General features: G+C 45.6%; 1 protein-coding gene across 1 annotated transcript in view; it reads left to right on the top strand.

Annotated features, from left to right (window-relative positions):
- Nucleotides 1–17,451, top strand: part of LOC119445413 (fatty acid synthase) — a 244,931-nt gene that overhangs the window by 168,210 nt on the left and 59,270 nt on the right. Inside the window, exons 19-20 of the mRNA XM_037709704.2 lie at nt 1,064–1,393; nt 2,218–2,337. Coding sequence (XP_037565632.1) covers nt 1,064–1,393; nt 2,218–2,337 — 450 coding nt within the window. The remainder of the gene's footprint in view (nt 1–1,063; nt 1,394–2,217; nt 2,338–17,451) is intronic.

The raw sequence follows: 17,451 nt of genomic DNA, 5'->3' as shown, positions 1-17,451 counted from the left end.
GATGCCTTTGTCTGCTTGCCCGCTCCGGCGCGATGTGGACCATCTATGTCGGAAAGTGATCACCTGAGGGTAACTAACCAATTGGCCGCGCGGCGAGGAAGAGAAAATGGCTGCGGTGCTTTCCAGGTTCGAGTGACTTTAGTCGTACCCTCTGGGTAGCGTCACATCGCGGCAACTCACTGAACTAAGGCGCACCAACGGATCCCATTGCGGAGTCAGCGATCGCACTGGTATTGAAAAAATAAAGGAAGCGCTGCACAAGACGTCGCGTTGTAGTGACGGTGCTTCACCAAACTAACCATTTATACGGCGAACCTGTGCCCATGCTACAGATAAAGCACAGCGATAGCGGCGAACTAAATCGGCAATCGTCGATAGTCTGATCTGTGGGTCGAACGCGTCGGCTATTATACATGACCCGTCCAACTTTCCAGCGTAATCACTGGTGCCCGTGTGCCTTCCAGAAGGTACTACACAATTCGTGTGGCGCATAGAATGTGATCACACAAAGTTCGGCGAGAACATGCACAGAATCAACGATAACATTCGAGTAAGTTCCAAACAATGCCGGCATGTCATGCGCTGAGCGGTTACAAAAAATTGTTAGCGGGTGAAATGCAGTCCACATAAAAACGTTAAATAAGCACAGATGTGGAGATTACTAGGGTCCAGCATGAAAATCTGTCCCCGAATCAGCTGAAAATCAAATGCGTCCACAATTTTTATCTTTCTCGACAGGGCGACACTCCCTGCTCCCCCAATGGTGCGTATGTCATTTCTGAAATTCAGTGTACTTGCGCATGTTATCGTAGAAAGTAATGGATTACATTGTGACTGATGCAAATGAACAAGTCTGATCGTTTGCACTGCGTTCATTTCTTCGGAAATGTGTTCATTGACGTATAGTTGCAACGAACAATGTCGGTCATGTCATAAGTGAATTGCCACTATCTCGATACACTACATACTACGCACAGCCAGCCATAAACTAATTATTGGCATGGCTTTTCACGCCTCCAGAATGCTGATGCATTCGTCCAAGTTCCCACTTTGGTTTTCGTAGGAGATCTCGCCACTGCTGACTTCCTCCTTGGCGTGGAATTCTCTGGCCTTGACAACCATGGACGCAGAGTCATGGGTCTTCTGCCAGTCCAGGGCTTGGCGACTGCCGTGGCTGTGGATCCAAGTGTATTGTGGGAAGTGCCGGAAGCATGGAGCCTTCAGCAAGCAGCCACCATACCCATGGCGTATGCCACAGCCTACTACGCCCTTCTCGTGCGCGGGAACTTGCGTCCTGGAGAATCCGTGCTGATCCATTCGGGAAGTGGAGGCGTCGGACAGGCGGCCATTTCCATCGCGCTATCCATGGGATGCATCGTCTTCACCACCGTCGGTATATTGCAGGATTTTTTTATCTGAACCGACGTGCACGTCCGCAAGTATTTTGGAATGCATGGATGCTGCAATGACAAAACATGCTTAGCTGCTTACACATCTTCAGACGCTGCTGAAAGGGAGGTGCCATGCCTTTAGCTCTTCTATAACTGCAATTTGTCCAGTTCATTTTCAGAAAGGTATGAATAGTCTTAATGAACTTTTGTTTGTTTACAATGGCCTCGCCTTGACGCAGCGGCCAGGCAGCTATAGCGCAGTGTTGACGATACTTGCTGCAGTTCTAATTGTGGCACTTGCTCGATGCCAGCATCAAATTTGTTGAGCTTTAAAACATGATAGCCAATATGCGAATGCTTGATGTTCAATATAGTTTAGTAAGTGTTTGTTTTGTTTTTGTTTGGTTGTAAGTAGTTTGTTTTGCAAAGCACGCAATTTCTACTAGCATTTTATGTTTACGAAGCTGCAGCCACAATAATTTTGTGATCTGAGAACCACGACTGGACCACTGATGTTATCCGACACTAGCGTTCACTCTTACTGCAGTTTTAGCAACGCTGTGGCGTACCAGGAGGCTTGTTTATTACGAGTGACACGTACACTACTGGCGAAGCTTTATCAGTAATTTAATTATTTGCACCGTAATCAGTGCCAATAAGCGCAAATTTAGGCTGCAGAAGCTTAGATCTTTTTGGCCAAGGTGGAAGCCCTTATTAAGGGTCGCAGTTGCCGTGGTATCATTTTTTAAGTTTCATAAAAGCATCGCTTTGAATAAAAAAGAATAGCTTGACCCCAACGCGTTTCGTTTTCTGCCTGTCCGTTTAGGTTCTAATGAGAAGCGAGAATATCTGATTCGCCGCTACCCAAAGTTGGAAACAAGAAACATCGCCAATTCACGGAATGTCTCCTTCGAAAAACATGTGCTTCGAGAAACCAAAGGAAGAGGTAAGGGACAATTTTACTGCTTCAGATTAGCAGAATTTATCGTGTCTACTATGAGTCGTGAAACTACACATGTGCCAGGGGGAAATTTATCAGGAATAGCAACTGAACATTTAACGCTGCTTCGCCTACTTCATTTTCTAGCGAAGCATTCTTCTCTCAAGTCAAACAAGTTATTGGTCAGTATCTCGGCGTCTTTGTGAGGTCATCCCGACTATAACCCAGTGTAAAGCGAAGGAGCTAGTAAAAATGAAAGGCACACCGCTTTGAATGTTGTCGCACGCGACTTCTCTCCGATACAAATGAAAGCCTTCTGCCCCGAAATAAATGCTTAGACCTGGCATAATTAGCCATGACACATTTGCGCATTTTGCAATGCTGCTTTGCATCTAAGGCCGAGCATCCTTTCTTCTCTATTTGAGGTCAATAATACAAAGGTCCGATCGGCTGTGGCACCGCCTTGCTCGGGTGTCTCTAAGAACGCTCGTACATTTAGTGTGTAAGTGCATGTAGAAACCGCGTATTTTCAGTTGAATAAGCTTCCCTTTTATGGCTGAGGTAATCAAGACTCAAGCGTGCACTATAATGTATACGTGCCATGGCGAAATGCCTAACTACGCTCGTCGGCAACGTTCCCTGAGAAAATGAGCCGGCGAAAGGGTAAACAAAGTTTGTGCGGTTACCTACAAGCCGCATAGGTGTGGGACTCCCTGAAGTAACCACATTTGCCTCTGATTTGGCAGCCAAATGAATACAAAACCACTTTGAGGATGTAGAGGACGCTTGTAGGTGGTTAGTATTTTACTGGAGTATTTTACCTTGTGAGTGCGCTTCACCACTTACACATAAATGGGCCCTCAATCGGAAGCACCTTTAGCGATCTCTAAAGCTACAGGTGCTTTGAAGAAAACGAATTTATCGCAGGGATGACGAAAAAATGTTTCAATTAATTGTCTCCCCCAAGAAATCAGCCAGGGGCTTGTTGGAGCAAACATAAATCACGAAGTGGCGAATAAGTCCAGACAACAGAAGACGAATTGATAGCAAAAAAAATTTAAATTTGTGTAGCTTGCACTGGAAGAGCAATGCTAAAGAGACAGCGGAGCTGATGGGCGCCTAGCTAGTCCAGAATTTTGGGCTAGGTTAAGCACTACCAAGTCATTCGCAGCATTTTTCAGAATTTATTTATTATTCATCTATTATCGATTAGCTATTGATTGGCTATCGATTGGCTATCGCAAGGTATTGTCGACATATTAGGGCTATACGTAGCACTACCAAGTCCTCCTCAGCAGTTTCCGAAATTTATTGCTAATTGATCGATTATTGATTACCTATTGATTGGCTATCGCAAGGTATTGGCCACGTATTTGGGCTAGGCTAAGCACTACCAAGTCATCCCCAGCATTTTCCAGAATTTATTGATTATTTATCGATTATTGATTAGTTATTGATTGGCTATCGATGACTGACTAAGCCTAAGTAGTCCCAACCATGCTTAGCTAGACTTAGCCAGGCTCAGCTTCGCTAGTTCACATGGGTATGTGCCATTGCGCTTGGACCCTTTCTGCACTACCGCCAGGATTGGCCCACATTTTCTGTTCGCGGTTGGAACATTACGCCCGGCTTTAACAGATCTGCTGTTAAAAGCCAACTATCCGATAAAGTTCTCGAGTTCGGGTGGTATCGAACGAGCGGGAGTGCTACTCACCTATCAGCGTTTGGTCAGATCTGGTGCAGTTGTCAACAACCGGTGCCCAAATTGCAGCAAATCCTAAACCATAGAGCACACGTTTTTCTACTGTGTTGCCACAAAGGGTTTGTGACACATGACCAAACGCACCTTCCACGATCGAACTCACGCATATCGTAGAAGGAATACGCTGTGTTTGCTGAGTTAGTATTTTCGGTCGTATTTATTGCACCGAGGCAACACCGTTGCTTGGCGGAAGCGCGGCTCCAACCACAACGATCAGCATATTCGGGGCAGCAAAGCGAAATACGTGCCGGCCCAACTAGACACTAATTTTGAAAAGGAATTTCTGAGGCAATGACACCCGCCGTTTTTCGGAGCTTCAAGTGTTGGAATATTATTCCCGATATTGATTTCATAAATCCCCTGCGTTAGTTTTTTGTAATATAATGTTGGTGTAGACAAGTATGTAGCCTGCCAAGCGCGGAACCGTTTCTCGACAGAGATATTGCTGGGATGCCAGCTTGTCAAAGTGACTAGTCTTGAAAACCAGCGTGAACATGTTGCTAGTTTGTATGCAACCTGCTTTTGTGAAAGTACGTTTGTGTATATGGAGCAAAATACCATTTATTATTCCCGAAGGAACTTAAGGCGCAGTCCGAGCCTAGATAAATAAACTTAGATTTCACAGAGATGCAAATTGCGCTCGCTCCTCCCGAGGGGCATGCGGATCTCTTAACACACAGACCTAGTGGCCCTGGGTATGCGCTCTACAAACACACACACACACGCACCTCCACCCCCCCCCCCCTCCACACACACACACGCGCGCGCGCGCGCTCGCACGCCTGTCGCAGATAACTATGTTATACATAACTATGTTATCTGCGAACAGCAATTTTAAAGCGTTCTGGAAACCTAACTTTGACCACCCCGTATATATATCTCTATGTGCGTTGTCACATTTTGATGACGCTAATGTTTCGGTGACTGGTGAAGCCGGTGACGTTTTGACGAACATTCTGCAGTTCGAGAGGGTTAAGTCACTGGTCATTGCCGAGTACAAGCACGTGCCGCTAACTTTGGAGGGCGTTGATTGAGTGTTCCTTTTCTGTACACAATATAATACCAGTAAAAAAAGGCACTACACGCAACCCAAAAGTAGTGATATGGCTTTTCTTTGTCACTGCTTTCACTATATTTTCGTGGTGTCTTCACACCAATTTGGGATAAATGTGGTAACCTGCGCAATTTTCGTCATTCCGTTCTATTGGTAAAATAAAATGTATTGTACAAAACAGTTGTTAGCGGGCTGTGGTCCTTAGAAAACCATAAAACTACTCAGATGCACAGCGGAAGCTTTCTTTACTTTATTGAGTCTGTACATGGCCAACGGCACTGGGTTTCAAAATTAGTGTCTAGTTGGGTCGGCACGTATTTCGCTTTGCTGCCCCGAATATGCTGAGCGTTGTCGGTTGGAGCCGGGCTTCCGCCAAGCAACGGTGTTGCCGCGGTGCAATAAATACGACCGAGAAGACTAACTCAGCAAACACAGCGTATTCCTTCTACGATATGCGTGAGTTCGAACGTGGAAGGTGCGTTTGGTCATGTGTCACAAACCTTTTGTGCAAAACGACAATGGTAAGCTCCCAAGTCAGGATTTGGCAATGCCTGCCGTATACACTCCAACCCAATTTTATTCTTCTGTAAATTTCTTTCTCGTGATCAGGGTACCCTGTGAGTAATTGACCTAGATAAACGTACTCCTTTACAGACTCTAGAGGTTGACTGGCGATCCTGAATTCTTGTTCCCTTGCCAGGCTATTGAACATTATCTTTGTCTTCTGCATATTCATCTTCAACCCAATTCTTACACTTTCTCGATTAAGGTCCTCAATCATTTGCTGACAATGCCATCTGAAAACCGAAGGTTGCTGAGATATTCGCTGTTGATCCTATCTGATAAGCCTTCCCAGCCTAAGAGCTGGAATACTTCTAAGCATGTAGTGAATAGCATTGGAGAGATTGTGTCTCCTTGCCTGACCCCTTTCTTGATAGGTAACTTTCTACTTTTCTTTTGGAGAACCAATGTAGCTGTGGAATCTTTGTAGATATTTCCCAAGATATTTCACTTGGTGCCTATATATCCCATAAATGACAACTTTAGTGCCTCTTATCTTTGCACCCATGGCACCCACGCATATTACTTTAGTGCAGTTCTGTAGAGGATAGAAAGCAATGCTCACTCACGAATGCGTCGCATGGGTAGATGGAGTTGTTGCTGCGCCATACATGATGCAATCGGAGCTAAATTTAGCCTGGCTCAGCAGTTGGCTCCTTGCCAACGTTGGCTCAGCAGTAGGTTTGTCGATCCGAGCAGTAGTGGTTTGGCCATAGTAGGTATATTTCATCGAACCCAATCTACTGCTCATTAGAAGGTACAAGACCTACAAGTGGGCAATTTGTTGAAGACATTTCACTCTTTCACGGCTATGGCGCCCTTGTGTTCAACTGATTGTCATCAGCCTATATTTATGTCCACTGCAGGACGAAGGACTCTCCCTGCGATCTCCAACTACCCCTCTCTTGCGCTAGCTGATTCCAACTTGCGCCTGCAAATTTCCTAGCTTCATGGCCCCACCTAGTTTTCTGCCGTCCTCGACTTGCGCTTCCCTTCTCTTGGTATCCATGCTGTAACTCTAATGGTCCACCGGTTATCCATCCTATGCATTACATGGCCTGCTCAGCTTCATTTTTTCCTGTTGATGTCAATTAGAATATCAGCTATCCCCGTTTCCTCTCAGATCCACACCTCTCTCTTACTGTCTCTTACGGTTAGGCCTAACATTTTTAGTTCCATGCGATTTGTGCGGTCGCTACCTTGTTCTCGAGGCAATTTGTTAATCTCCAAATTTCTGCCCCATATGTTAGCACCGGTAGAATGCAATGATTGTAGACTTTTCTTTTCAACGACAATGGTAAGCTCCCAGTCAGGATTTGGCAATGCCTGCCGTATGCACTCCAACCCAATTTTATTCTTCTGTAAATTTCTTTCTCGTGATCAGGGTCCCCTGTGAGTAATTGACCTAGATAAACGTACTCCTTTATAGACTCTATAGGCTGACTGGCGATCCTGAATTCTTTCTTCCTTGCCAGGCTATTGAACATTATCTTTGTCTTCTGCATATTCATCTTCAACCTAATTCTTACACTTTCTCGATTAAGGTCCTCAATCATTTGCTGATTTGAGGACAATGTCATCTGAAAACTGAAGGTTGCTGAGATATTCGCCGTTGATCCTATCTGATAAGCCTTCCCAGCCTAAGAGCTGGAATACTTCTAAGCATGTAGTGAATAGCATTGGAGAGATTGTGTCTCCTTGCCTGACCCCTTTCTTGATAGGTAACTTTCTACTTTTCTTTTGGAGAACCAATGTAGCTGTGGAATCTTTTGTAGATATTTCCCAAGATATTCACGTATGCCTACGGTACTCCTTGATTACACAACACCCCCATGACAACTGGTATCTATACTGAATTAAATGCCTTTTCATATTCTATGAAAGCCATATAAAGAGGTTTATTGTACTCCGCATATTTCTCGATTACCTGATTCATGGTATGGGTGTGATCCATTGTAGAGTATCCCTTCCTGAATCCAGCCTGTTCTCTTGGTTGGTTGAATTCGTGTTTTCCTGATTCTGTTGAAAATTATTTTGGTGAATATTTTATACAGTACTGAAAGCAAGCTAATGGACCAATAATCTTTTAATTCTTTAACGTCTCCCTTCTTATGGATTACTATAATGTTGGCATTATTACAGTTCTCTGGTGCACTTGAAGCCGTGAGGCATTGCGTATAAAGGGCCGCGAGCTTTTGAAGCATGATATCTCCTCTGTCTTTTATTACATCGACTGTTATTCCATCTTCTCCAGACACTTTTCACGGATCATGTATTGCAACGCCCTTCTAACTTCATCGCTAGTTATAGAAGGATCCTCTCTATCCTGCTCATCACTACTTCGAATTAAATTACCCTGACTGCTCTGGGCACTGTACAGGTCACTAAAGAATTCTTCCGCTGTTTTTACTGTGCGATCGAAATTGCTGATATTACTCTGCTTATCTTTCAGTGAATACATCTTACCCTCTCCTATGTCAAGTTTTCTTCTGACTGACCATGCTGCGTCCTTATTTTACGGCCTTCTCAATATTTCCCACGCTATTATTTCGAATATCCCTTATTTTCTTATTGTTGATCAATTTTGACAGTTCAGCGAATTCTATCTGATCTCTAGAGTTTGACACTTTAATGCTGTGTGGTTACTTTATTAGGTCCTTTGTTACTTGGGAGAGCTTATCTACTGGTTGCCTTGGTGCCTTACCTCCCACTTCAATTGCTCCTTCTGAGATCAGCCCAGTTTATGGTTTCATTCATTACCTCTATTTTATCTTCATCTTCCTCTTCTAAAGCTGCATATTTGTTTCTGAGCACCAGCCTGAATTGGTCTGCTTTTACCCCTACTGCGTCTAGGTTGGCCTGTTTTTTCTTGACTAATTTTGCTCTTTCTCTCTTCAAATTATGAGAACTCGTAGACCTCACACACCTATGGTAACTGCACTGCACCCTATCTAACAATTCTACATCCTGTCATCATCATCATTATCAGCCTATATTTTATGTGCACTGCAGGACGAAGGCCTCTCCCTGCGATCTCCAATTACCGCTGTCTTGCGCTAGCGTATTCCGACTTGCGCCTGCAAATTTCCTAACTTCATCATCCCATCTGGTTTTCTGCCGACCTCGACTGCGCTTCCCTTCTCTTGGTATCCATTCTGTAACCCTAATGGTCCACCGGTTATCCATCCTACGTATTACATGGCCTGCCCAGCTCCATTTCTTCCGCTTAATGTCAACTAGAATATCGGCTATCCTCGTTTGTTCTCTGATCCACACCGCTCTCTTCCTGTCTCTTAACGTTAGTCCTAAGATGTTTCGTTCCATCGCTCTTTGTGCGGTCCTTAACTTGTTCTCGAGCTTCTTTGTTAACCTCGACGTGTCTGCGCCATATATTAGCACCGGTAGAATGCAATGATTGTACACTTTTCTTTTCAACGACAGTGGTAAGCTCCCAGTCAGGATTTGGTAATGCCTGCCGTATGCACTCAAACCCAATTTTATTCTTCTGTAAATTTCTTTCTCGTGATCAGGGTCCCCTGTGAGTAATTGACCTAGATAAACGTACTCCTTTATAGACTCTATAGGCTGACTGGCGATCCTGAATTCTTTCTTCCTTGCCAGGCTATTGAACATTATCTTTGTCTTCTGCATATTCATCTTCAACCCAATTCTTACACTTTCTCGATTAAGGTCCTCAATCATTTGTTGTAATTCGTCTCCATTGTTGCTGAATAGGACAATGTCATCCGGAAACCGAAGGTTGCTGAGATATTCGCCGTTGATCCTCACTCCTAAGCCTTCCCAGTCTAAGAGCTTGAATACTTCTTCTAAGCATGCAGTCAATAGCATTGGAGAGATTGTGTCTCCTTGCCTGACCCCTTTCTTGATAGGTAACTTTCTACTTTTCTTGTGGAGAACCAAGGTAGCTGTGGAATCCTTGTAGATGTTTGCTAAGATATTCACGTATGCCTCCTGTACTCCTTTATTACGCAATGCCTCTATGACTGCTGGTATCTCTACTGAATGAAATGCCTTTTCATAATCTATGAAAGCCATGTAGAGAGGTTGATTGTACTCCGCAGATTTCTCGATTACCTGATTTATGACATGGATATGATCCATCGTAGAATATCCCTTCCTGAAGCCAGCCTGTTCTCTTGGTTGACTGAAGTCAAGTATTCGAAATTATCTTGGTGAATATTTTATACAATACTGAAAGCAAGCTAACGGGTCTATAATTCTTGAGTTCTGTAACGTCTCCCTTCTTATGCATTAGTATAATGTTGGCGTTCTTCCAGCTCTCTGGTACACATGAAGTTGTGAGGCATTGCGTATAAAGGGCCACAAGCGTTTCATGCATGATATCTCCTCCATCTTTGATTAAATCTACTGTTATTCCATCTTCTCCAGCAGCTTTTCCCCTGGTCATGTCTTTCAAGGCCCTTCTAAGTTCAGCGCTAGTTATAGAAGGAGCCCCTGTATCCGGTTCATCACTATTTTGAATGAAAGTAGCTTGGCTGTTTTGGGCACTGTACAGGTCAGTATAGAATTCTTCCGCTGCTTTTACTATGTCATCGAAATTGCTGGTGATATTACCATGCTTATCTTTCAGTGGATACATCTTGCCTTGTCCTATGCCAAGCTTTCTTCTTACTGATTTAATGCTGCGTCCATATTTTACGGCTTCCTCAATCTTTCCCACGTTATAATTTCGAATATCCCTTACTTTTTTCTTGTTGATTAGTTTTGACAGTTCAGCGAATTCTATCTGATCACTTGAGTTGGACATTTTCATCTTCTGTCGTTTCTTTATTAGGTCCTTTGTTTCTTGGGAGAGCTTACCTACTGGTTACCTTGGTGCCCTACCTCCCACTTCAATTGCTGCTTCTGAGATCAACTTAGTTATAGTTTCATTCATTACCTCTATGTTGTCTATATCTTCCTTTTCTAAAGCTGCATATTTGTTTGCAATCACCAGCCTGAATTGGTCTGCTTTTACCCTTACTGCCTCTAGGTTGGCCTGTTTCCTCTTGACTAATTTCACACACTCTCTCTCTTCAAATTGAGAGAAATCCTAGACCTCACTAACCTATGGTCACTGCACTTAAACTTACCTAACACTTCTACATCCTGCACTATGCTTGGATCGGCAGAGAGTATGAAATGTCTTTCATTCCTTGTTTCTCCATTAGGGCTTTTCCAGGTCCACTTTCTGTTGCTGCGCTTTCTGAAGAAGGTATTCATTATTCGGAGCCTATTCCTTTCCGCGAATTCTACTAACATCTTTCCTCTTGCATCCCACCTGGTAAGCCAGAAGGAAAGACTACTACGCACAATAGCGGGACGCTGCGTCTTGGAACGTCTTGGATATTCCGTACGGAAGACCAGCGCACTGACCAAAAGCCACACACTAAAACAAGAAACTATGCACGTCTCACCTATTCCCAGGAACATGCACCCAAACTTCCACATCGGACGGAGACAAGCCCGAGCGCAGGCGCTCGCGAGAAAGTATGGAAACCACCCCAATGTCTTGTACGTAGACGCGGCCAGCACTGCAAGAACCACCGCATTCGTCACCAGCATAGTCGACAATCACGGGACCGAAATAATTGCATCGTCGGTTTCCAGAATTTGCGCTGCGGAGGCAGAGGAACTAGCGATGGCGTTAGCCATCACGACGAGACCGCAGTGGGATTGCGTCATAGTTCTGACGGACTCTCAGACGGCATGCAGAAGTTACTCCAGGGCCAAAATTTCCAGGGCTGCACATAGCATTCTGAATGGAGCGCACCAGCTGCCGCCATACATACAAATCGTGTGGACTCCGGGGCATGAGTCCTTACGCGGCAATCAGCAGGCACACGCCTACGCCCGAGCGCATGCACACCGGGAGCCGCGAGATGACCGCGCCGAGAAGTTCCAACCAGAGCCCATACCATTAACCTACACTCACATCCTACAACACTATCGCCTTTCACGAAGAACACTACCCCCACCTCATAATTTTCTGACGCGAGAGGAGGCCGTAATATGGCGAAAACTCCAAACAAACACATATCCACATTTGAGTCTTTACCACGCCATAGACCCTGCGCTGTATTCCTATAAATGTCCACACTGTGATCAATGTGCAACACTTTACCACATGGTATGGGCTTGCGCAAACACACCACAGCTAACACCCATAACACACCCCACCACACGGCAGTGGGAGGCAGCGCTGTCCAGCTCCGACTCGACGGACCAGCTCAACCTGGTCAACCGACCGAGAAGGGCAGCTGAGGCCGCTGGACTCCTGGACTGAGGGGACCACCCACTGCAGAGCGGAGGAGCTACCTACGCTCGCGTGCTCTTTTTATTAAAGTTTATTCTCTCTCTCTCTAGAATCGATGCCGTAGTTGCCAATTGCTTGCTCACCAACCTGCTTTTCCCCCACTTTTGCATAGAAGTCGCCCATGACTACAGTATACTGAGTTTGCACCTTTCTCATCGCTAATTCCACATCGTCATAAAACTCTTATATTTCTTCATCATTGTGAGTGGAGGTAGGTGCGTAAGCTTGTACTACCTTCATTCTATACTTCCTATTCAACTTTATTACAACTGCTACCCTCTCATTAACGCTGTAGAATTCATCATTGTTGCCCGCTATGTCCTTGTGGACTCGAATCCTATCTGAAAGACCTCTGTAGCAGAGAACGTGGTCGTTAGTCAGGACTGTATAAGCCTCACCAGTTCTTTTACCTAACTAGGGCCAATAATATCCCAGGCAATGCTGATAATTCCTCAAACAGCCCTGCTAAGGTAGCCGCACTCGAGGGCGATCGCATGGTGAACGTTGCCAGGATCAGTCTCTAGTGGCGGCCTGTCCGGATCCATAGATTCTTAGCACCCTCTGCCACGTCACAGGTCTGACCACTGCCTTGGTCAGGTGCTCCGCAGCCGCTGGCGCCTGAGGGCCTTGGGTTAATTGGAGGGGTCATGAGGGAGGTAGTGGTTGGGTACTGCACCAGGGAGGCCAATTCCTGTTCTGGTTATAAAGTGCCTTTGTTGAAGCTTAGTGGGCCTTCCTAATTTGATTGCACCTTGACTAGTATAGCCCCACTAGCGCCCGGCAATTTTTTTGCCGGTGTCAGGCGCGACTCCAATCCTGAAAATATGGTGGACTGGAAAAGGATTCGAACCTACGACATTCGGATTAGAAGCCCGGTGTTCTACTTCTGCTCCACGCAATCAGCACGTTCAACTTATATTGACCTAAAATTGCGTGAAGGGACTTCGGCCGCCAGAGAGAGGGGTAGTGAACCTTGTTGATTAATGCGGAACGTCTCCCTCTCTATAGGGAGCGCAAGCGAAAGAGATTGAGGCAAGCGTAAGAGTCCCAATCACATTCGAATGCGGAGGCTCGAGCCGAGAAGGGCATTCGTCGTCCACAGAAGGGGGGCTGTCATCTCTGTACTCTTGCGGGCACACACACCTTCTGCGAATCAAGCGGGCCCACTACGAATAGCGAGCGAGCGTGACTGCAAATTTACACCAAAAGTCTCTCGCTAGCTGTAAGATCAGTATCCCTACTGCAAAACCCAGTATCCAGTACCATGCGGCCTTATTATCACAGTGTCGAGCACTGGATGCTGGAGCGCCCGACTAGCATGGCATACTGGAAGGCGTTGGGTACTGGTGCTTAAAGCAGCTCTAGAGCGAGAGGAACGCGGTGCCTGGCTACCTAATATATTTCTTTAAATAAAGAAAACAACAGAGAGCCATTTTGTGCAATAAAAAAGAAAAGTGTTAACCTAAAAACGAAATTTACCACCACCAGAAAGCGATTATCTGACTTCGAGGTCACAAGCCCCGTACTCCGCCACTACGCCACGCCGAAACATGACAATGTGAATAATTTACCATGTCAACACTTATCCGCAGTTTTAGTTAGCAATTACATGTCTCGCACAGACATGGTTGATGCGCTTTCGCCCCGCCACTGACACTTACGCCCCTATAAGAAAGAAAAAGTTGTCCATATTGAATAGTTTGCCTTCAAGTGCCAAAACGACTTTTCCCCCTCGATTGGTACTTTATCTTCAAAAAAAGTGTTAAGTGAGCCACCAACCCGGGGCGCTGTACAGGCTGTTACTGCCAATTTCGATAGCCGTTCCTTGTTCCTTGCGCAAGGAAAATGCAACATTTTCGTAGGTCTGCCCATATGGGCGTGACAGCCACCCACATGGGCAAAGCTAGAGCCGTTTTGACCTATCACGGAGAGCTAATGGCCGATTTGCAATAAAAACAGATTGGAAAAGTTTTACGTTATACCGAGCTAGGTGACCAATTGAGCACCAGTAGGTAGGATAAAAAATTCTCGTATGAAGAAGAGAAAGTCAAATTAAACAGAAAAACAAAAGGGAATACCGGTCTAACAATGATAGTATGCAAGCGAGCAGTCAGACTAACCGAAGGAACATTCGAAAAGAGATTAAAATCAAAGTGAGGAGAAAGATAATGTTCATAAACGATTTGGAGAATCAATTGAGTGAAATTAGTGCTGATCAGATAGGTAGATTAAAGTTACAAATATTAATAGGGTAATAGTTTTGTTTCACTTAAAAAATCTAACCCTGCGCAACAAACACTCCAGTGACAGCTTAGTGTCGAGGTCACAAATAAGTATATTGTTACGGGGAGAATCTATATACAGAGTATATATTGACAAGGGAAGGCATACAACACTGCAGCAGTGGTATAGCTAGTGCGCGCACACCAGACAGCCGCACCGTCGTCGCCATCATAGTTCAAGCACCGACCACAACAAGATCGCGGTCCGTGACATCACACGCCGGCGGTAAAAGTGCCGTCCCAGTGAAATTAGGGCTCGGGTCAGAGTGGTACGGTTTAAGGCGCGAGACATGGACTATGTCACTCGTGGTTGTTGCAGATGCTGACTAAGGATTCAGCGCAGCGCTCTCATAGGCCACATTATTGACATGGCGTATTACGCGGTAAGGGCCAACATAACCTGACAGAAGTTTTTCACATAGGCCCACGTGACTTGGCGGCAACCACAGCAAGACGAGCGATCCTCGAAAAAAGTTCACCTTCTGGTGTCGGTGGTCATAGAGACATTAAGCCGATAAGCGATCGCGGGAAACCTGGCGGGCGATGTCAGCACGGACAAGAGCATCACGATTATAGGCAGTGGACGCGTCTCTGCGAGGATTGAGTATGGTGCTCATGGGCAATGGTAGGTCGTAGCCAAACAGTACATAGAAAGGCGAGTAGCCAGCTGTGTCGTGACGCGAAGAATTGTAGGCGAAGGTCACAAAAGGCAGGTTGATGTCCCAGTCCTGGTGGTACTCACACGTACACTGCAAGTATATCTGTGAGGCTATGGTTGAGGCAGTTTGTGGGGCCGTTTGTCTGCAGATGGTACGCTGTGGTGAACTTATGATTGGTCGAGCAAGAACGAAGAATGTCGTCGACGACATTAGACAGGAAGCAGCAGCCGCGGTCCGTGATTAATCTATGAGGAGCACCGTGGTGCAGGATGACATCGTGAACAATGAAATCGGCTACATCAGAGCACAGTTGGTGGGAAATTAGCTACCAACTTGTGGCCGATTGGCGTCGGCAGCACCTCTGCGCGTTGCCTCGTTGGTGCTGCTACAAATTGTTTCTCTCTCTCTAGCTCTCATATTCTCTTTCTCTCTCCCGAGCATAGCGCGCTACGGGTGCACTCTCTCTCGCTCTCATTTTCTCTTTCTCCCTAGCATAGCGCGCGACGGTCCCCGAGGTGGTTGCTAGGCTACGGAGTGGCAGGCAGCTGCAGCGTCGCTGGTTGCCATAGCTACGGTGCGGCTGGCTTTTCGTGAAACGCGCAAGTTTTATGACTCGCCTAAACAGCTTCGCTGTTAAAATCACTGCCCATTCCACTCCGTGAAGATGGTGGAACAGCGGCGCTGTGTTAGTTACACCGAGTGTTACACTATGCAAGTCAAAGTGCACAAGCAGTGTACATCGTAAATCTTTTGTTTCACCATTATTTCCCCTCATTTTCGCTTTTGCGTGCTTTGCGTGGTGACCATGCTTTAAAGAAAAAGGTACAGCCGGCTGCGCCAGGCCGGCTGCAATGGGAGCAACCGTCCGAGCCGTACTTGCATTCGCGGCCGCTTGGCTGGCCCGAACGGCGGCACTTGCGGGGGATGGGACGCGTCGGCTTCCACGGGCGACGGCGTTCCTAGCATGTTCCTCACGCTTTTTTACTACGATGTTCCCAGACAAGAGTCCATGACCAACGCTCATTATACACAACCAACGCTAACGCGAACTCTCACAAGCCACGCTTCCATTGAGCTACTTTTCTCGTACACCGCCATTGGTTCGCGCCTCACGGTCTCCCCCTCCAACGCGAGTATTGAACGGCGCGACTAACGTCTACCCCCCTCCCTATTATCCTGTTCATGTGCACCATGTCACAGCATTCTCACAGGCTTGAGCTCGTTTCCTCTCCTCTATGTCACGTGGTTTGTAGTGAACCGACAACGACGGCACAGTGTCCTCAAAAACAGTTTCCCTGTCAAAGTGTATTCTTGCAAGGGTAGTGCCCTACAGCCTCGGCGACCAATGGGGTCATTGAATAACTGAGATAACTGTAAATAACTGTAATAAGTGAGAATTGATTGCCAAAGGGTTACAGTCGGAATGGAGTAATTCTGTGATTGAGTAATTTTTCTCCAGAGGCGACAGAAGGCGGCTTTCGTAGGCGATCACGCGGTGTAGGCCGTGCTGCTGTTGTGCGAGGAAGGCGCCTATATCGTGGCCACTGGTATCGGTACGAACTAGTGCCGCAACATCAAACCGGTTTTGCGGAAAAACCGGTTATCCGGTTATTCGATTCACCGGTTATTCGAATTTGAAAACCGGATAACCGGAGTGATCGGTTATTCGGTTGGTTATTCGGTTAATAGTATCCGAATCGTATCGTATCGGATATTCGGATAGCCGGATATTTGTTCTTCTGTACTTGTGCCGAAATTACGTCTCTTATTCTCTAGTATTCTTATATTTGTAGCTATTAAATGCGAAACATTTTTTGGTAAACGTTTACAACTTTGAGAGTATCTGTATAGCCGCCCACGTCTTGGGGCTCTCATGTTCGTTTCGTTAACTTGGCAAGGTAGCAAAATTGGCATGCTATGACAAGAGTGTATGATGAACATAAATGTATGGCATGACATGAATGTCATGACATGCGTGTCATGTAGGTCATAAAACAGCCGTCTACGTCTTGGTGCTCTCATGGGTAAAAAAAAATACCCGACGTGGCTACGAATCGAGAATTAATGATGGTAATGGGTGAAAGTACGGTTATGATAGTAGCGATAATGATAGTAGTATACAATAATAACTCAATAATGACCTTGAGTCAGCAAAAAATGACAATGACTTAGGGAAAAGAATAACACTCAAAAACTGCTGGAATGGGTTCGGATGTGGGCATTAAGGGAAAGAAAAACTAAAGGATGATGGTAGAAGTCATCATGACCATGACTCAGCAAAAACAATTACTCAGCGAAAAATGATTAACACTCAAAAACCTCTGACATGGATTCGGACACGGGTACTAAGTGAAGGAAACACTAAAGGATGATGGTAGAAGTCATATTCATTAGCATGACCCAGCAAAAATGGCAATGACTCAACGAAAAAAGATTAACACTCGAAAGCTACTCGAATGGGTTCG

Source organism: Dermacentor silvarum, chromosome 3 (assembly GCF_013339745.2).
Source record: "Dermacentor silvarum isolate Dsil-2018 chromosome 3, BIME_Dsil_1.4, whole genome shotgun sequence".
Classification (NCBI taxonomy): Eukaryota; Metazoa; Arthropoda; class Arachnida; order Ixodida; family Ixodidae; genus Dermacentor; species Dermacentor silvarum.
This window is presented reverse-complemented; position numbering and strand designations above follow the sequence as displayed.